General features: G+C 39.3%; 1 protein-coding gene across 1 annotated transcript in view; it reads left to right on the forward strand.

Annotated features, from left to right (window-relative positions):
- Positions 1-22,498, forward strand: part of LOC121949969 (contactin-1a-like) — a 90,359-nt gene that overhangs the window by 38,277 nt on the left and 29,584 nt on the right. The window contains exons 3-7 of the mRNA XM_042495847.1: positions 2,804-2,842; positions 14,244-14,370; positions 16,269-16,447; positions 17,980-18,075; positions 19,160-19,366. Of these exons, the coding sequence (XP_042351781.1) occupies positions 2,804-2,842; positions 14,244-14,370; positions 16,269-16,447; positions 17,980-18,075; positions 19,160-19,366 (648 nt within the window). The remainder of the gene's footprint in view (positions 1-2,803; positions 2,843-14,243; positions 14,371-16,268; positions 16,448-17,979; positions 18,076-19,159; positions 19,367-22,498) is intronic.

Below are 22,498 nucleotides of genomic sequence, written 5' to 3' on the forward strand. Positions count from 1 at the left end.
ATTATTGTAGCTCAGAGTTCACCAAAGGCAGCACTGCCGCTGAAGCTTAGATTCTTAGCCTTATACAATATCTTGACAATGTACTCACACACATCTACAGTAAAGGAACAGGCAGATAAATGCTCAAAAACACCACATACATGGCAGCACTGCACTCATACACTCAGTGTATGGAGTTCACCCACACAGTGTTGACCTGTATGGCTGCTCTATTGAAACGGACAGCAGCCAACCAACAGACTCAGGTTGTTATTGATGGGACAGAACATTGGCTTGACATTTTTGTTTAGCCCCAACAAGAGTAAACTTTGATGGTTGATGTGAGATTAATGCTATGACAGCAGAAGAAAAGTCAAGCACGCACTATCCTACAGCTAAAGTATAGTGTCTATCTCAGTGTGTAGTTGTGTGTGTTTGTTCTATATCTACGGCTCAGCTGGCCCATAGTAGGGTTGCAGCAGTATGAGATTTTCACAGTGCAATAACCGTCCAAGAAAATACTGTGCCAACGGAATCACGGTATTACAGAATAATTATTATTTTCAGTTAAAATGACCCTTAAATGAATCAAAATGTCTTATTACTATAATAAAACATGAAACCATTTTTTAATGGAAATATGTTAAAAAGTCTCCCTTTGAACTAAAATAAAGGTAAATTATCCATCCAATATCGTCGATAAGCAAATACACACAGTATGATAATCGTCAACTTTCATATCACAGTATACCTTAAAACTGGTATATCGCTGCAACTGTAGCCCATAATATAACTTATTCCACAACATACAGTATAAGCAGTGTTAGGGTCATTACTGAAAGTAATGCATTACACACCACTTATCACTTTTAGATATAGAAATGCATTACTTAACTTATTTACTCCCTGTAGCGAGTAATACATTACACCTCTCAACATCACTTGAAATGCATTGTCAAGTAATTGACCCTTCACTAAGCCCCACCTGTTGGTGATGGTCCGTTAAAGTTTTGGAGATAGCATGGAGCCCATACTTACACACTTTCACCAACTGCACTCCCCGCAGAAATATTATCAAACATTTAGGAGAAAAATGTGATTTCAAAAAACGTGATTTCAGAGTACAGCACACAGAGGTGTCAACAATATGCATTTGAGGGATATATCCAGGATGTCAGTGTGACTCAACAGCAAAAACAAGTTAAAAAGATAAAGATAGAAGGTCAAGCCTAACGTACAGATCATGGTTTACAAGACAATGACATCACCTGGCAGTTTAGACAGAAGAAAATCAAACCAATAGGAAACTGCAGATTTTCAGCCAGCTATGTATCATCATAGTGTGGAGATGAACAGTATTTGGGTTCCCCTGTAGCTCCCTGCCCATCTGCTGGTGAAGGTGCAGCCGCTGGCGGCAAGGAGGGAAACCAAACACCGTTCATCTGCACACACTGCGAAGACACATAGCTGGTTGACAATCTTCAGATTTTCCCCATTTCTGTTTTCTGTTTTTGGATGCTATACTATGATTGGCCAGTTGAGGGGCGGGTTTTAGCGAAGGATCGCTTGCCAGTTAAGAATTTTAAACCTTAAATATGCTGACATATCAGCACAAAACCATTAACACCATAAGTTTACGACAGACTTAAAAGAGAAAAAAATGTGTTTAAATGGCATGTAAACTGTATTTAAAGGGCTAGATCAGGTTATTGAAGTGGGCTTGTATGAGGTACTCATCAATAGTCAATGTATGACATGCAGTAGATGACGGTCGGCATGCACCCACTTTGGAGAAGCAGGCTGGAGTCTGACATTGAAGCTAAGCAATGAACTGCTTTGAATGTGTCAGTAACAAAATGTATTTTAGCCACCTAAAAAACCTGAACCTGACTGTGTTTTGTTGCTGACCCCCATCCACAGCAGTACATTGCTTAGCTTCTGCGTCGGACTACAGCCTGCCACTTCAAACTAGGGGCGGGCAGACTATCATCTACTGAATATAACACATTGACTATGGATTAGTACCTCATACAACGCCATTTCAAAAAATCTGAACTATAGCTTCAATGGGCCAAAAACACAAATTCTCACTCATGTTGCTTGCTCACCAAACCATGGCTTGATAGTAGGTTTGTCCAGCTTATATGATGTGATTATCACTAAAGCAGTCTCCTAAATAGTTCATCAGAAAACCTGTTTCCCCTCATCATCATCACTCTCAATCGATGCACTAGATTCTATATTGTTATTTTCTATCTTCCCATTATGCAGGTAATTAAAGGATTTATGTAACTCAAGTAATGACGTAATTGTTTGATTAGTAACTTTTATCTTATTGCAAAATTTAGGAATTGTAACATGTTACAGTTCAAGATGTTTATGTGTATAAGCCATTTGGATTATTTCCACATCACCAGGTTAGTGTGATTCTTTTCTCTCTTTTGTAAATGAACATGGAAGAACATTTGAATGCAGCATCAATGAGTAATTAAACACTTAGTCTCTCAAGGCAAACCACTGTTTTATTGTGAAGGGCAGGATGCAGTAAATTCCACAGAGATGGCTCTCAGCCAAAGGCAGTCTTTCAGTCCAAAGCAGGGTCTCCAGCCATTCATCACATTCTCAGCAGCAAAAACAGGGGATCCTATCAAAGACCTGAACCTCTCTGAAGAAACTCCTATGATGATGCATGATGTGATGATGTTGTGTTTTGATCCATTTTTCTTGCTGTATCCTTCAAGAAGTGAGAGAAATACATCTACAGTTTAGGAACACAGGAAGTCCCTGTTCAATATGTTGACATGATTTCCTTTCACTGTTGCAGATGCATCAATGCATGGGGAGGTACCCGACTTCTATGGAGGTAAGACTGATTATAATAGCAAATAATCATGGTTACTTGTTCCACTGCCATAAAAATGTCTTCCTGGACTCTTCATGGAGATTCAATAATGATGAAAATAGATGCTTGTTGGTTTTGGCCAGTGTTGTACCATAAGACATTCAGCATTGATACATACAGTCACACACACAGTCTCTCTTTTTTTTCCTCTCTCTTTCTCTCTCACACACACACACACACACACACACACACACACACACGCATACATACACACACAAGCATACACACATTTAGTTGACACTGCCATTTCTGTCTGCTGAATGTTGAAATGGCGAGCTTGCCAATACCACCAGTCTAGCCAAGAGACTCCGCCACTTACTGCGTTTGATGTGAGAGAGTCTAATTGAAATGCAATTTTGAGATTCCAGCCTACATCCATGCACTTTTAAAAAGAATTTTCACTCATCTGGATCTAAAATGTTCCTTTGTGGGACATAATTAAGATGTAATCTTTTTCCCGCACAAAATACTTGTAAAATGTTGTAGAAGTGGTGGTAAGGTTTTGAGACCATGAGGTTACAGAAAATGTTCAATAACCTTAAAGGCTGACAGGCTTTTATGAACATCTATATGTTATGTCGAATTAACCGTGAGGATTTCTAACTGCTCTTTCATGTCAGGACCATATGCGTAAATAACTGAAATGAATGAAAACAGGATGTGTTTCTATTTGATTTATTGTCTTCAAACCAGAAATAAACAAGCAGCAGCTGTTTACTGGCAGGATGATGAGTTTGTGGCCTTTGAGTTCAGAGAAAGAAGCCAGCTTTTACTTGTGCTCAGTGCGGCACCACTACATCTGTTTGAAAGACCTGTGACTTGTTTGTCGAATTATTTTGTCGAAATAAGTCTTACATAAGAGATGTTTTAGGCATAAAGTTAGAATTCATGTTTATTCCAAAAAAAGAAACTCACCACTGACAATAACTTTGTTGTTTGTTCATGGACATCATCATATGGCTTTGATTTCCATGGAAAGACAACTGCCAAGAACAGGGACTGGTTTCACTTGAACAATTTCCTGTTGTGAATATCTGTTTGTTGGACTGCATTTTCACAAGTACAAACCAAGGGTTCAAAAAAATGATACATCTTTATGTAAAGAGGACATGCCACTTTTTCAGCTACAGTAGGCACAGTATTGACCTAAGACAGAAATTGTACTTCCTCGCATATTATGTAATAAAATATCTTCTGCTCAGTAAACTATTACAAAAATCACTGAAGTGCATGAAAACATATTATACAGATAACCGTGCAAAATATACCACACTATGTGTGCATGTGAGTTCACAGTTTACACAAAATAGCAGCGACACTCAGCCTGGCTCCAAGTTGTTATATTCTACAAAGCAAGGACTCAGCTCACACACACACACACACTTAAAGCAGCAAAACTAACTAAAATTTACTGAAAATATCACACTTTACAATCTTGAAAAATCTCGACATGTTAAGATATTATTACAGTCATGTTTACTTTATTTAATAATAACAAACTAGCTAGTAATTGATCTCAGGATCTTAGGTTTAGACTTATATAGAGCTGCAACACGTTCTCATACCAACTCGTCACATGGTCACTCTGTCAGTGACCTTCTGCGTCTACTTATGACGTTTTAGGTATCTTTCTGTGTCAGCTGTTTACACTCCAGGATGCTGTTACCGTGATGTCAACAAATGCACATTGCTCTAATGTTTACACAGCAGCACAGGGAAATCCAGGCGGTTGGTTGCTTGCGGGACCCATCGACCTCTCCACCCTCCTGCCAAAAAGCGCGCATGCACATCATGCACGTGCATTGCATGTGGGCATATAATGACAACGCCACCAGTTCTGTCCAAGCGGGTTCTCATCTGAGCCATTCGGCCACGTTCTGGTTGGACGCAGAAGGTGGCTCTTGGCATCACGCTTGTACGCTGAAAGCACTGAAAGAGCGGATTTGACTAGTTTGGAGTGAGAACGGGCTGAGCACAAATAAAACACTTTTAAATCTTAAATCCAATAAAGAGGAATAAAGTAAATGACAAAATATAGACAACTGATTTTTAGCGTTTTAACCATTTTCACCATCTAACTGATTTTAACTATTTCAGCTAGTTTGTTACCCCAAAAATGTATGTTTTTAACCTTAGTACACATTTTAACATACATATCATGAACTTGCAAGGCTTTGTATAAATAGTCTGTGAGTATTATTTTTCAGCATGCCGTGTCTCTGGTAGCTCACTTTGTAGAGCACATACCTTTAAGACTCAGTCCTTTTAGCAGCAGCTCAGGTTTGATTCTGAGCCTCTTTTCTGCACATCACCCTCTCCTTTTCTCCCGCCTTTCCTGTCTTTCCCCAGATTATACTATCCAACGAAAGTAAAATGTCCAAAAATAAATTAATGATGATAATCTTGGAAAAAAAGGAATCTTGGAAAAAAGAAAGAAAAAGCCTACAGTCTTATGAAAAATAAGAGACATAATACATCTTTGGAATATTCATCACCTCCTAAATTCAACCCACTATTCAAGCTTTTGTACTGTAGTTTGATGCATTTACTGAAATGCAATGAAAACCAAAGAAAAGAAGTATGTCAGATGCAAATGGGCCTCAGTTGCAACTCTGCCCATCATCTGTCCACTGCAGCCCCGAGGTAGTAAAACTACATTAATATCAGCCTGTCTGGATGCGTTAAGGGACAGGCAGTGACAGACGGCTGCCTTTCTCATGGTCTACAATAGGACAGGACTAATGAAAATCTATCTGGAGGTCATGTTTCTATCCACGGCTATTTCTGGATTTCTCCTACTTGCAGATGGACGTTAATCCTAATAGAGATGGTTAAATTCCAAGACATTGCCCTGTAGTGAGCAGATGAATGTAGGATAGTCATTTGAGCTAGAAACTGTGTTAGAGCTGCCATGCCGCATTGTGGGGTTTAAATTGGTATGATGGATGATTCAGATGAATGATATAATGTGGTGGTGTGATTAATTGAAAAAACCCTCATACGTAGATATGAATTTTGATATTTTGATTTTGATATTGATATTGATATTGATTTTCTGATTTTTTCTTTTTTTCCTGTTATTTCCATGATTGTTTGTCATTTGATTTTCATATAATCCTTTTTTGCTGATTATCCTTAAATATTAGGTGACAAATTTAATTGTTTAAAAGAATCGTTCAACATTTTGGGAGCTGGGCTCATTAACTTTCTTGCCCTGAGTTACATGAGATGATAGATTTCCACGTCTGTTGCTTTTTATGTCATGTACGGTTAAATATGAAGCCACATTCAGCCGCCTGTTAGCTTTGCAAATTGGAAACAGGGATATAGTTTTAACCTGGGAACAAGGTAACAAAATCAGCAAAACCAGCACCTAGAGGACAGTAATTGACATGTTTAATCTTGTTTTTTTTTAATTTGCTGAGTGGGGTCATTTCAGGTTTTGCCAATCACGTCCATTGTGATTTTATGCAAATCAGTTGAATTGGCATTATGACAATTCTGGCAAATTAAAAAGTAGCTGACATCAGCAACCTGTGCAGTTGGCAGCACAAAACTAAATACACCCTGAATTGCATTCGTAACAAGCAATATTGCTATGTTATTAACATAATATTTTCTTAAATGGACTAACAGAGCCACTAGTATCTGACAGCCCTTAAACATTTAAGCCCCTGACGACAACATAGAGATTTTTTTAAATTATTGTTAAAGATTTGGAGGAGACATGACAGAGTCAGTCTCTCAAAAAACAAAAACTGGACCAAAATGACATCATTATGAATTTGAAACTGATGAAGAGCTGTCCAAACTAGCTGCAGGTCATTCTGAGTTCAACTTTCGCCAGACGGCGTTTTTATATATATCTTTCGCTTGCTTTGAAAGCGCCACAATTGATCAGTAACGGCTAATTAATTTAGTTGAACTGCTGAATTACCAAAATGATACCTCATTTGACTACAAAAAAAAAAAACAAGTTGGCAGCTAGCTGGAGGGATAGCTGGTGAGCTAAACGTTTTTGGTAAGCTTAATGACCATCGCTGATAACAAGCAAGGCTTTTTGCTGTTGGCTATATTGTATGTAGTTTCCAGTAAATATCACAATACAAAAAGTGTTTTTTGTTTAAAAAAGTAACATAGCAAACAAAGGAAGTTATCAAGTTGGCTTTTCACCCATCTTTTAAGTGTTAACGTCTATAGTGTAATCCTGAGCGCATAGCTGATAGCTTCATGATTTGTTTATACAGCGTAACAAAAGTTCATGTTTAATGCATTCTGTGTGGATGGAGAACTCGGATGTTATGTGATGCTATGCAATAGTCAGATGCTCGTTTTCTTTTTGGACACTTTCATTATGTTACACTCTAGAGCATCTGCTGAATTAAGTGGGATTCAGTAAACCGGTCCAGTTGCGCGTTTGGCTTAATATCAAATCGGTTTAAAAATGTTCACACAGGCCCAACCCTATTAATCTGTACAAAAACCAAAATGTATAAAGCACAAGTTTAGTTTTTACAGTGGGATATGTGCCAGACTATTTCTTGGTGGGGCACAGTCACACTGAGGTTGCCAGGCAACCAGCAGAGGCTCCAGGAAGTCACAGAGTGTGGCCAAGATTTAGTCCAGAAATAGTCCCTATTGATCTTTACATCGAACACCCTGCAAGATTGTAAATATATATATTTCACTAGTCATTTCTTTAAGTGATTTGCGTTGGCAAAAGAAATATCAACTCTTCCAAGCACAACTGTGATTTTCAGAGGAAAACCTTTAAATGAAAAAATTCCAACAGAAAGCTGGCACTGTCTTTTTCCAAAAATACCGACGTTCTCTATTGATGAATAATAAATTGAGAGTTTCTACTATGTAGAGCAGGTTGTCATTTACTGTACTGTCAATGCGCACTGCACAAGGTACCGTGTGTTATTCTCTGGGAGAAAAAAAGTGGAAGAAGACTGTCAGCAAGGGGTAAATTGGAAAAAAAGGAAGGCTTGCCGATTCGTTGCTTGGGAACATGTTGCGATGCTGCATGCAGGTGGAATTGTTGATGGATTCAGTGAGGAGAGGAATATTATTTTCTGGTGGTCTCTTTCGCTCATTTTTATCAATTTATTCTCTTTTCTTCTGCTTGAAGCATCGACCATAACTTTTACCATCTGTGTGGCTGTGTGTCACCTCCTGGACATTTTTGACATTATCTCCATTAGTCTGCAGAAATAACACATCATGATGAACGTAGGACCCTGCTGAATGTTTTTGATGCTGCACACATCAGTTCAGTACTCTATATATAGACTCCAGTTTTTTTAGGTCACTCAGCACTAATAACATTTTTTTTTTAAATTTTTTTTTTAACTGACACTAGATATCAACTAAAAGCTGTAAACTGTATCGTATGAAGTTGCTGTGAACTGTAGATTCATGACTTGTAGGCAGAGTGCAGAAGATGACATTATCTCGGAGTCTAACTCAGCAGAGTCTCTCTCCCTCTGGGCAGCTTCCTCCGTCTTACTGAGACTCAGTCAGAGAGCAGCATGAAAGCAAGGAGTCCTCAATCTACAGCTAAATCTAGGGACCAAAACACTGCACACTAACTGACAGAAAGAAAACAAACAACGAATAAACAAAAAACAACTGCTCCACTTGAAGGTTTCTCAGTCGACTGAGGGGTCTCCAGCTGATGATTTGTATCTTTGACTTTCAAGGGGCAGCCCTATGATGGTAAAAGTATTATCGTTGGGTTTTTGGACTGTAGGTCAGACAGAACATGACATTTGAAGATATCACCTTTAGCTGTGAAAAAATTAACTGCCACTTTTTAGGACTTTTGTTTTCTAGACAAAACAATTAAGAGAACAGTTGGTCGAACAATTGATAATGAAAACAATTGTCGGCTGCAGCTGTCGAAAGTAAAAGTGATTGAATATGTTGAACTTCAGATGGACAGCTGACAGTGGAGGATGCTGCAGAATTCTTCTGAGAAGTGTGGGTATTTTAATACTTTTAATGTAGTTAAACTTGTCACTTTGGGATACATTTTTAAGCAAGTCAAGGCGGCTGTTTTCCTTGAAGGCTAAAAACTTTAATAAACTAAAAGTGGAGCAGCTCCATACATTATACTTGAAGTTTGAGACTTGGTTTCTGGCTTTAAGAGAGAGAGATGTTTATGTTCACAAATAATGATTGAGCATTCCTAGATCATAGGATTAACATAATGGAATTTCTAATTTATGCTGTGTTCCCTTTAAAATCAACCATCACCTCAACTGATGAGTGTTTGATGCTCTAAACGGCAGTGATCCCATTGAGGAACTTTTAAAACTGCAGTCATCATTTATTACCATAGCAGACTGTGTCTCACATTAATATGTGTTACGGCCTTTGAACACATCTGGATTCAAATCCACCCTCTCACATTTTCTTTTCTAATAGCTCTGCTCTGTTGCAGCCGTCATTTCAGAGAATAATTTGTTTTGACAGCAGTTGTGATTGCACAGCTGGCACCACACAGAGCACTCACTGACTGACACTGGCACTCTTATGTCTACACTTCTGAAAAATAGCTGGGCTGGCAGTGAAGCAGGATAATTATTTATTTAACATATGAAATTAAAAAAAAATTGTTATGCCACCACGTTCATGGTGAGGCTCAAGGGCTTGTGGGTAATTATTGCTACACTGTGCTTTTGGTGCCTCTAGGAAACAATATGTTATCTGTCCCACTTGGACACTCTCGGTCATGCAAACATGCCGTGCTGCAGATGTAGCCGAAACGCACAGCTGTGAGTAAAGTTAAATTCATCAGAGGATTAAGTGCTTGTGGGATTTGGGGTAATTATGTGACTATTTAAATGTGAAACAAACACAACGTTTATTTTGGTAAATGGGAAGAGCAACCCATTAAACAGCTGGAAATTTTGACAATAAGCAAGCAATTTAACAAATGGGGCAGACTGCAGTTGTTTTATCTTCACACGTATTACACTGTTAGCATCTAAGCACCTAAAATTCTACCTGAAACCTCAATGAATAATTGATGTCTCATTAGAAACTGATGCTAAGAAAGATAATAAAAGTCTAAACTTAACGTGCTCTGCAGCTGAAAAGGAGAATGTTTGATAATGAAATTTGTCCAGAGAAGATCTCTTCCAGCAAGCCCAGGAGACAACTGCATTTGACTGCTGTGGTGGTGTGTGTTTTTGGGGTGGTTGTGGGGGGGGGGGGTATCTTCTTCTGTTACTACAGACGTGGTCTTCCCTGATTGTAAGTTCTGTCTTTGTGTGGTTGTGTGTGTGGGAAAATCTCTCCACTGACTATGCAAATAATTACTCGCTTGTTAGAAAGGGCAACACAGGGCATCCACAGTGAAGTGATGTTAAAAGATGAAACAGAGAAAGTGTTTTATGCAGCAGAAAAAGAGAAACTGAGACACACATATACAGAGAGAGATTGAAAGAGGGATGCAGCTTTGGAGAGTTGGGAGGAGATTTTTCTCCGTTTTGGACAAAACATATAAGGCATGTTTTTTGGCATGAGGGTGAAAAGAGTTTATGTTAGAATACACTAGGCATCTGAGGGTGTGAGGCTTTGAGAGATGGAGACAGAGAGAGAAAGAATGATGATTTGAGAAAAACAAGGCTGAGTCTACAGCCATGCTAGCAGCTCTCTGAGGCTGCAATTACACACAGCGGTGCTTTGAGCTCACAATGACAAGGCTGTCATGCTGAGTTTAACAGGTATAATGTTGACAGTTTCTATTGAATATTGACTTATTCTTTTGTGTTAGTGTTCTAACATTTGATGACACACAAACAATTTGAGACACAAAGTTAAGTTGAGGCTGACGCGAATGCAATTATTGGTCATAAAACAGTCAAAATGAAAATTTGACTTTAAGATGTGCCAGATGGGTTATTGCAGTTAATCATGAATGTCTGGACTAATTTCCATAATGATCTTTTTAAGTGTAGTTTCACTCCCAAAATGACAAATGTTAAACCAAAGACTTGAGTGTTCATCCTTATGAGCATTGTGATAATCTGAATCAAATTTCAATGAAATCCATCCAGTTGAGACATTTCACTCAAAAAACAGTGGTGCCCCTTAAAATGTTTAATGGGTGGCCTAATGGGGCCATTGAAAACTTTGGCATGGCACACCAAAACCAAAAGCCATGACTAAATTTCAGTAATTCTCTTATGCTGTTGTGGTATATATAGGCTAGTGGGAAACTATGTCATTAGATAACCTACAGTACATGACACCAGGCCCCGGAGCAAGCAGTACTGACACAGAAGCTCAGCAGCGTACTGCTGCAGAGGGGTCAGCTACAAAACCTATTTTAGCCGCCTAGAAAAAATCTGTATCAGTTTAAGAGTATGTGATATGGAGAATATTTTTACTGCTTTACCTTGCAGTCAGATCGCCCCTTTCATTTGGAACAACATTTTCTCACCATAGAACTTCTGTATCCTTATGCATGAGCACAACTCTGTTGCACACTGTATTTTGCGGCAGATCAGTTGTTTGGGTTGAATTTTCAGCGGTTTACGGAGCGAGACAACAGTAGGCTGAAAGAAAGAGATGTCTCGGAGTAGAAAAGTTATACCGTTGGCTAAAATATATTTTGTTGCTATAACACCTGTCCACAGCAGCGGTTAGCGTCTGTGGTGGTGCTCCTGTCTGCTTCTCCAAACTGGAGGCGGCAACTGACATTAACTGTATATAATACACTGATAATAGATAAGTACCTCATACAACCCTGCGTCAGAAGACCTGAAGTATCCTTTTAAGGAATCACATACTGATCTTCGTTTGTTTCTTATTTTACAATATATGTTACTTATCTGATGTGCATAGACTAATAACGGCACAGTTAATATTCTGATTTTCAAACAATCCTCTTTTAATGTGTTGTGTCTTTACATGTGTTAGCTAATTCAGTGTTCTTCAAATAGGCTTGTTGTTTTTTTTCTTCCCAAAAATGACAGATATACAGCTTTGATTTTAAGGAGCACCCTAATAGTGAGGAACAAAACATTCACTGTTTATCAAGCCTACTCAAATTTAAAAACACCATACAGAGGCCTCTAATTATTATTTTTTGTTATTTTTACAAGCTGGGGCCAACTATTGTTCATGCTGTTTGTGGCCCTCCTTGATGGCGCCACTGTCAAAAACACAAACATCAGCCTCATGGTGGCACTAGAGCATCACTGAAGTCAGTAGAATCGATTGTTGATACAAAATTTCATGAGAATCCATCCAATAATCATTTAAATATTTAAGTCTTGCCCAGAAGCGGTGGACTGACTGACTGACACTGCGATTGTAGACAGAGTTAAGAGATCTTTAGAGTGGAAGGGAAATCCAGCAAAGGTACAGAGAGATGAGCAGAGCGTGACAGTGGGATATACTGAGCTAGAGAGATGAGGTGAGGACACAGGGAAGCCAGAGAGCGTTGGAGACGGATAGACAGAGAGAGCGAAATGAGGCAGAGAATGTAAGAGGCCTGTGTGTGTCTCCAGGCAGTGGGCCTTATGTGGCCTGCTTCAACACTCCCCTTCACCATCTGTCACAACCCACATTACAGGGAAAGGATAGGAACAGCACCAGCGCTCATCTCTCCGAGTTTCGCTCCAACTGCTATTTCAGCACTGCACCAGAGCCTCGGTGGCTCCCCTCCTCCTGCCCAGCTCACATTTATATTTCATATTTACATGCAAAGCATTTATCTGACACTCTTGCAGGGCAATCCAAGTGCAACAGTAGAATAGGGTCTCTGTATTCCCTTTACTCAACCGTTTCTTCCTCTTTATTTCTTCACTCTGTTTTTGTACTCTTATTTTCCCAAAACACAGTTTCCCACTCAATTTGCCTTCCATCAGCCCCACAGTACCCCATTGTCTAATTCTCTCTCAGCCAGCTGCAATTCTGAATCCTTGGGATTTACATCAATGTCAAGCATTCACACACGGTTGGCTGCTGGAGTGTGTGAGTGGGAGTGTGTGAGTGGGAGTCTATCCTGTCTCCTAACGTCTTAATTGCTGCCTCCTGGTTGGCCATCCTGGTGCGAAAAGGGAACAGCTAACTTGCTGCTGTACAATTCTGTCATCGTACTGGTTAGGATTATACGATTTTTAATTCCCTCTGCTTCCTTGCAGCAGATAATTATGCGTCTGGTTCAGTGATTTTTAACTGCACATATTCAGGATTACTATGCATCGATGTCAAGCGCTCACACATGTTTAACTACTGGAATGCATTTGATTAATGCTTTATTCTGCACAAACATTTCCTGTTTTTGTTTGGGTAAATATTAGTGTAAATGCATCTTTTGTTCATGTTTCTGGAGGTTGCTCACTGTCAGTCACTATGACATTTTCAGAGTGACTCCTGAGTGCCAATACCAGCCTAGTTAGAAGAATCGAATAGAAACAGGATATTACTGTCTGAAAGAGCGAGCTTCTCCCCATTGAGGTGTCAGCTGTGCTCTCAGAACTCAGAGACGCAGGGGAATAACACACGTGTGCACACACATTCGCCTCACATTTGTATTCCTGCAGTCACCTACACACTCTCTTGATCTCAGAGAATAATCAGCGTTTGGGAACATTTCACCTCATTGCTTATTCATAGCCTGGCATTGTGTTTATGTCTTATTCATGCCTGTGTTCGTGATGTCTGTCAGTTCTAATGAGTAATTGGGGCTAATTGTACGTGTGTGTTGATGGTGTAAAAGGCAGATTGAACCGCGAAAGGCATTTTCATCAAGGAGTCTCTTCTCCCTGGATTTGCTTGTGCAACTGCTTCACAGCACCGAGGATGACACATGCAGTATGAAAGGGGTTTGGATTATGCTAAGTCAAGATAGCATATCCAGCTCCAGGATTTGTATTAGTTTGTAATAATATCATATCAACTGGCAACAGATGAATGTGTCATTGTGGTTTGGCACCTGAGTGAGCACATCTCTGTCATAATTAGTGTGATGTTGTGATTTGGATGGAATAAAGCAGGGTCTTATTACTCTGCATCAAGCTTGAAAGAGAGCGTTTTGAGAAAAATCGAGGATGAGATTAGTTACAGGATTTCTCTGAAAGTAGCTACTAAGCACTAGAGGTGTGTGCATCTGACTGAATTATCAAAAGGCATGTCTTCACAGGGGCAAACTCACAGTCTGGTCAATATGTTTTTTTTTTTTTTTTTTTTGGTCTTACATCTAAACCCTGCTGTCATGTTTTTGATTGAGCTGCCCTAGAACTGCCAGACAGAAGCTGAGCTCTTACACCTTGATATTTCCTGTTTGTAAATCTGACCCAGCTTGTTGTTTACCCCGCTCTTGTTTGTTTGCTGTCGGCAGACGAAGCCACAGGTTACGGGCCAGTGTTTGAGGAGCAGCCGGTGGATACCATCTACCCCGAGGAGTCGCCCGAGGCAAAAATCACCATGAGCTGCCGGGCTCGGGCCAATCCACCTGCCACATACAAGTAACATATGTTCCCCATAAACTCAGCCTCATTACTACCCACTGTGCATTCTGTGAGCCTCCCCTCGCTCGCCATCTCTCGTATTTCCTGAATTCTGTTTTGTCCTGTTTTAGGACGTGCCTGTGAATAGCGAGGTCACAGGGTTGTTTATCTTAAAGGGACAGCTCAACCCTAAATCATAAATACTATACATATTTTTCCTTTTACCTGTGGTGTCATTTATAGATCTAGATTGGTTTGGTGTTGTTGGTAGAGATGTTTTCCAACCTCGAATATGGAATGCAGTGGAACTAGATGGCACTCTACTTGTGGTACTCAAAGCACCCAAAAATACATTTGAAAAACTCAACAGCAATGTCTATCTCCAGAAATCATGATGCGCTTACTCAAGATAATCCAAAGACCTTGTTTTGAGCTGTTTGTGGTTACTTCTCTTCATGTAGGAACTTTTTTTTTTTAAACAGAACTACACCTGTGAATGGTATCACTGCTGAAGAAAGCATGCACCTACTCATGGACAACAGATTTCTGCTTTTGCAGTGTGAGATGTGAACATGAGTGGCATCCTCCACAGCTGAACTATAATGTTAGTTAGCTCAGTGTTGATGGGTGAGTAAGCAGTAGATGCACGCTTCCTTCTATGCAGTGATGAAGTTGGCAGGTGTAGTTCAAATGAGAAAAGTTCCTAGAAAAATAGAAAGAAAAAGGTTCCTACATGACACTGCTCACAACAAGGTCTGTGGATAAAGAAGAAAATAACAATAACATAAACCCCAAACTCAGCCAAGCGAGATGCCATTCATGTTCACATCTCACGCTATCACAAACACCAGCCTCTTGTCCATGAGTAGATGCACGCTTCCTTCTGTGCAGCAACATGGTTGGCAGGCGTAAGAAAATAGTTCCTACTTGAAACTGCTTACAACAAGGTTTGTGGATTATCTTTTGAATAATGATTCATGATTTCTGGAAACTGACAATGCTGTTGAGTTTTTTAAATGTGCTATTTTGGCACTTCAAGCACCACAAGCAGTGTGCCATTTAGTTCTATTATATTGGAAAGAAGGCAGACGTCTCTACAGCCCATATTTCCAACACTCAGCAACTCACACCAAAAACAATCTAGATTGATAAACAGCTCTACAGGTAAGAGGAAAAATATGTGTTTTTGATTTTGGTGTGAACTGTCCCTTTACCCTCTGTGCACTTTCAAGATTTATTTTGTGTGTGACCATCCAGCAGTCCATGATTGTGTTATACATTTTCCCAACATACTGTAACTGTGCTGTCGTCAAACAATCTGGAAAACTCATTTTGTGTGCCGTAGATATTTGTTTTTTCCCCATACTAACAATAATTTATATTCCCAAATATGACACGCTAGAAAAAAATGAACAACAAATAAGACGTTGTTCCTGCAGCAGCAGCAGCACAAACAGCACTGCCATCATGTCGCCACCTCATTTTGCAGCTCAAAATTTAAAGCGTTTCGCATGATCCATTTCAATTTGGATGTAAATGTATGTAAATTATATTGCTTGGCATCCCCCAAGCTGGTTTCACTGTCAGACAGCCCAGAATTAGATGTCAGAGGGGAGAGAATTAGCTTTGACCACAGCTGATATTAAGTATTTAAGAGGGTTCATCTACAGTACACTCTGTTATGCCTTTCAAAACATGAAATTTGTTTTTGCTTTGATATAGAACGGCTCCCTGGTTTTTAATTCTTACATAGTGTGCAGACATTAAATGCAAGAAAAAGCAGCTGTAATGCAGACTCTGGTCAAATTTTTCCCTGCTGTGAGGGGCCAAATGCCATTAAATATTTCCAAATCACATTTGCCACTGAATGTTTCCACGCAGCAATACTCTATTGACCCTATGTGTTTTCCTTGCAGGTGGATGCTGGACGACATGGAAATTGACTTGAGTGCACAAGGAAGCCACTACAGTTTAGCAGGAGGCAACCTGGTCATCAGCAACCCCATTAAAACCAAACATGTAGGACGGTATGTCTGTTTGGCGACCAACATGTATGGCACGGTCATCAGCCAAGAAGCGTCAGTCCAGTTTGGATGTAAGTAGCCCAAATGTTAATCCCTATTTGGGCTGTGATGATGAACAGTACCATGCAGAATTTTGAGAGAACTGCCCTGGAGCTGTACTTTCATGCATATTAAGCGTACTGAAATTGCAAGGGCAGCAGGAACAAATCATAAGTGGTGTGGAAAGTGCAATTTGTGAATGGTCTAACTTCATAATCACAGTGTGGCTAATGCACTTTTTTAACTGTAAACTACAGCTCAGTTCAAAACAGTTGTTGAACTTTATTTAAACCTTAAAGGAACAGTTCACCCCAAGAACAAAATATATATATTTTGTCTCTCACCTATAGTGCTATTTATTTTGGCATGAGTTGCAGAGCAATGGAGATATTGGTCATAAAAATGTCTGCCATCTCTCCAGTGTAATGAAACAAGATCACACTGCTCGTGGTGCTCAAAGCACCATGACATGCATTTGAAAAACAGCAATGTCTCTTTCCAGGAATTATGATCCGGCTACTCAAGTGAATCCACAGACCTTGTTGTGAGCAGTTTCATGTAGGAAATATTTTCTTTTTACAACCACCAACCTTCTCACCATGCCAGAGGAAGCATGCATCTTCTCATGGACAAGAGACTTTTGGTCATGACTGAACGGGATATAAATATTAATGGCTTCCTCCTCAGCTGAGCTGTAATGTTAGCTAACTCAGTGGTGCTAGATGAGCTGGCAGCGGTTGCACGGTTCCAGCTGCATGGTGATACGGTTGTCGGATGTAGTTGGGTAGACAGATAGTCGTTCTTACATGAAACTTCTCACAACAAGGTTTATGGATTATTTTGAGTGACCAAGTCATGATTTCTGGAAATAGACATTAATGTTGAGCTTTTCAAGTATAGCATTTTTGTGGTGGTTTCTGGTTCAGTTTTATTAAAGAGAGGGCAGATATTTCTCTTTAAGCTAGATATCAATAAATATTTCTGAAAGTAAAAGGAAAAATATGCATTTATGATTTGGGGGTCACAGATTCTTGTTAGTTGGGGTCAACAGATTATCGGCCTGGCTGATTATGGAGGCCAGTATTTGGAATTTTGCCAGTTATCTGTATCAGCGTTTTATTTTAATGAGCGCTGATAAAATTAATTAATTAATTAATTAAAAAGTTCAAAGAAAGTGTCAGCAGGGGAGGAACTTTTACTTTGTAAAACCTTAAGGAGCTGTTATTATCTTTTCATTTTTATTTTTATTTTCACTAGATTTTATAAAAAAAAAAGTTGCTGGGAACTTTCTGTATATGATGTTTCAGTTTTGATTAAACATTTGCTAAAGGCATTTAAACAAAGTTTTGTATTGGAGTTTGTTGTATTTAAAATCCTAGATATTGACAGACAGATATAGATTTTTCATTATAAACTCATATGGGTTCCAAATACCCGTTATCAGTCAAATTAACTACTAATAATAGGTATCGGCCCTGAAAAACCAATATTGGTCAAGCCCTACTCGGTAGCTCTCAAATCAGAAACTATCTAACGACTGATTTTTTGTCTCTGTCTCTCTTAGACCTTGACCTTTTCTCGTCGGAGGAGAGGGAGTCTGTGTACGTCAAAGAGGGACAGGGGGCAGTGCTGCTCTGTGCCCCCCCTCCACATTATCCAGGTACAGAATGTGATAGCTGAGTGTGCTTCTGCTGAAGTGTTCCTACAAAACTGTGTGCAACCTCTATCATCATTTTGCAGCAGCAACGGATTGATTGAAGTGGGTGGATGTAACAGTGGCACAGTAGTTAGCACTGTTTTGATTGCTGGTCTTTCCTGTGTGGATTTTTAACCTTGCGTCCTTGATTGTGTGGGTTTTTCTCCTTGGTGCTGCAGCCATCAGGTGGACTGAAGATTTTTCATTATCCAGTGCAATTTGACTGCTCTCATTAGACATACTTTAGTGTGAGTTTTTTTAATCGCATGCGGGATTTTATGACACTGATGAACCGATTATATGAAATGAACCAAAGATATTTTGTCCCCTGTCGGCTTGAGATTCAATTGCCCTTCTCAGTGTCCTCTAGGATATAAAAATAATGACATCACCGACTCTTTCACTGTCTCATTTATGAGTTTTTAAGCTTTTTTTACTTCAGTTTGTAGTCATTCACATGCTGGGTTAACTTTCACTCACGAGTGGATGTAAAAGAGAAAGAACACAAAATGTTTTCATCAGTCTCATATCTAGTTCAAATGAATATGTCATTATAAAGACTGTTGTTTGTTTTCCCCTTTGCTGTTCTGTATGTGGCCTCATTTTTATTGTTTTTCATGCTTTTGGAGGCCATTTCATAGCACTGCAGTTATTTAGCCACAGCCATCAACCCCCAAAAACTGTACACATATTTTCCATATTCATGCTTATGCAAATCGGTCAAACACAACAGTCTGAAAGCATTGTTAACTCTGCATACTCCACAGCATTACAATTACCTCAAAAAGCCAATATGCTCACAGCATTCCTCCATTATGCCTCTCAGCAAAAAGACTTATAAGATTTCATCAGAAAGGTCAATAGATGCTTGAATAATAAATCCCCCCCTCAGCACCAAAGAATTGTGCTATTTTTGTTTTGCATGTATTCAGATTATTCAAAGTGAGACAGCTTCACATCTAATTCCCTCTGCTCTTTACAAAGCTTTTGCTGTGTGTCCAGGGTCTTGATTGACGGGTGCCGTTTTGTTGTGTCTCTCTCTGTGCAGCTGAGCTGTCATTCCGATGGATCCTCAATGAATTCCCCACCTTCATCCCACTGGACAAGAGGCGTTTTGTCTCCCAGATAACGGGCAACCTCTATATCTCTAAAGTGGAGTCCTCAGACAGCGGCAACTACTCCTGCATTGCATCCAGCCCATCCATTTCCAAGAGCGTTTTCTCCAACTACATCCCACTCGTACCTCTGGCTGAACGTTAGTATCTCACTTCCTCCAATCAGCTGTATTTCCAGTTGCTTTTTTTATACCTGTTCATGGTTTCTTCAGTTTTACAGCCAATAATCTTAAATTACCCATATAAAAGCCACCCCTTTCAAATGTTATCAGCCCATTAAATGGCCTTCATCAGACACATCTGATTTACACCTTACGTTTTAGTTTCAATAGGTTTAGGCACCAAAACTACATGGTTAGGTTTCCAAAAAGATCATGGTTTGGATTACAATAAGTATGTTTGCTATGTAACATGACACACTTAAGAAAAGCAGTATTCTTCAGTATCCCAAATAATTCTTACCAACACCGCTCTTGAATGTACAGAATATATGATGCACATTTTGTATATATGTATCTTATGCCCCTTTCCAAAGTTAGTGCATACATGCAGGTTTTTTAAACACAGGTAACTCACTAAAAATAGGCTATAGAATGCTTTCACATTGACAGTACAGCAGAGCTGTGTACACAGACATGTGTGCCTTTTGTTTGTGTTTGGGCTGTTGAGGTGTGTCCGTGCGACGTTACAGACAGGCTGGAGAACATGTGAACAGTAGAAAGCAGCATGGACAGAGGTCTGTGAAAACTGAACGGTGGTTTCTTCTCTTTGTATAACTCTTTTTATTTAGTCACTATCATACTTGGTGCAGACTCATTTGGATCAATGTTTTAGCGCTACTTAGGTTGAGAGGAAGGGTAATTAGTGGCAGCACATCATTGCATCTCGTGGGTTAAGGAGCTGAAATTAATGCGTTCACCTGGGTGTCGTTTTTTCATCAATGAGGCGATAATTACCCAGACTACTGCACAGTAATTTGACCTGTGTGTGAATGCTAATTGTAAACTTTCCCATTGCATTAAAAAACAGATGTTAGAGGGTGTTAGCAGGTTTTTCTGCAGTGGGAATAAGGCTTTATTCTTATTTTTAATAATGTATGTATTGTGTCAGATAATGCACATATTTTTAAAGTTTTGTGCATTGTAATGTAGCATAAGGCACCCCTGTGTTTTTTTATACACTTTACATACTGAACATACTATACATATTTTACATGATGAAATATTTTACATACTGGTGTGAAATTAAAGCATAATGCACACATTTTTATTTAATATTTTCAAAATAAGTGTGACCCATCCACTCAACTTGACCGTCTCCTTACGGGGACTTTGTCGCTCTTTATACATCAACACTTGACTGTCTCCATGGTTCCCATCATAATTACTATGGCCACACAAGAGGCCATAGTGCAGTGCCAATGTTATTGCCAGTAACATTGGCACTGCAATCAATGCCTCACTTCAGTATGGAATGCATTACATGTTTAAAAGTATACCATGTACTTGCAACAGAGAGATTGAATTGTGTCTCTATAAAAAGCAGGAATACTTAAGAAGTGTTCGATAAAGAAATAGCGTCCGGGCTGAGCTATTTTAACCATAAAATGAGGTGTGAGTAATAGAGCCGGAGCTAAAGTGTTTCTTAAAGAGATGAGTTTCGAAAATAACCCCAAAGATGGGAAATAACTCTTCCTGGCTGCAGCAAAGTACCACATTGATTTCTTTCACTCGTCCATATTGAAGTGCTGTGTTTAATCACAGCAGAGCTTGTTTTAAAAGTGATAAGGTCACGCCATTGTTGTTGACTCTTTAAATCAGATTTAAAGGAACAAATTAGCTCAGGAGTAGATGAACACACAAGAACTTAAAGACAGTGCCAGCATGTTATGAAAAAAATGAACTGGAACATGAAAAGCCACAAAGATCGAGGTCTCAAACTAAAGCAGTGTACTTAGGAGTAGCTAATAATGCTCTGTGTGTTTGCACGACCATATGTGGGAAGTACAAACACACCACTAAACAACTATTTCAATATTTTCTTGTGGGAGCCTTTCTAGAATCCATTAGTCATACCACTGTTTGATATTGACTTTTATGATCATGTAACTTGTGGCCAGTTTCACCTGTGGCAGATGTGTTTTGAATGACGCTGAAGTTACTCAGAACAGACTAGAATGTCGTGTCCTAACAAAGAGGTCAAGACTAGAGCGCAGTGGTTGTTTGGGCTCTCTCATGCATTATGTGTATTATGAGATGCCCCCTGGGTGTGTTGTGGCCTGTATTTAACTCTAACTAGTTTGCGTGTCTGTATTTGGGGGGGAAGGCATACCTTTGCATTTTGTCAGGGCTTGTTAAATGTCACATGTATGTGTAAATAAGACACAGTGACTGCATTTTGTCATGACTAGTAATTCTCTGAGTTACGTATCAACCACATTTTTACATTGAGGGCATGAACATGTAGTAGTACCACAGTTATGATCTGGTCTGCAGTATCCTTGTTATGTTTTTAGCATGTAAACACACGATTTTCAGAATGATTGATTTCATGATCTTGTCTAAAAGTTAGGAAACATTCAAAAAACAGTCACAATTGAGCAGAATTTAATCCATAAGGTCAATAAATATTGTCCAAAAAAAACGTGTATATTGTAAGAGCCATTTTAAATCGTAAATCACATTTTTAATTATCATGTAACCAAATCCTATTTCAGATTTAGCTGAAACTAGTGGCACTTTATGCCATGCATTTTGAACATCACATTGTCCTACAAAACATGACAACTGACTGAATAAAAGTCAACAGATAACGCTTATTTACTATGTATTTAACATCCCAACTCATTCACATTCAGACACACATTTCTGCTGTAACTCTCTCATGCATGGGTGTGCACACAAATTAACACACACACAAACACATACGTCCAGGCTTCTCAGAATCTCCTGTGCATCCAAAAGCACCACTCTCTAGAGAGAAGACAACCAGCCTGGCAAGTGTGTGTGAAGCTCGAACATAATTTCCTTGCTGAATGTTGTGAAGTTGTGGGGATTCATATGTGGTTTCATCCATGAGAGCACACGTGTGTTTGTGTGTGTGTGTGTGTGTCTGAAAGAGAGAGAGGGATAGCCATTGATGACTAGAGCCACTTTTTACTGTAGCATGCAGATCCAAACTCCAGGTATTCCTTTGTAGTGTTAATTTGTAGTGTTAATGTATAAGTTTAACTGACTAGTATTTCTGGGGTGGACTTGTGAAGGTTACAACCT

Source organism: Plectropomus leopardus, chromosome 11 (genome assembly GCF_008729295.1).
Source record: "Plectropomus leopardus isolate mb chromosome 11, YSFRI_Pleo_2.0, whole genome shotgun sequence".
Taxonomy (NCBI): Eukaryota; Metazoa; Chordata; class Actinopteri; order Perciformes; family Serranidae; genus Plectropomus; species Plectropomus leopardus.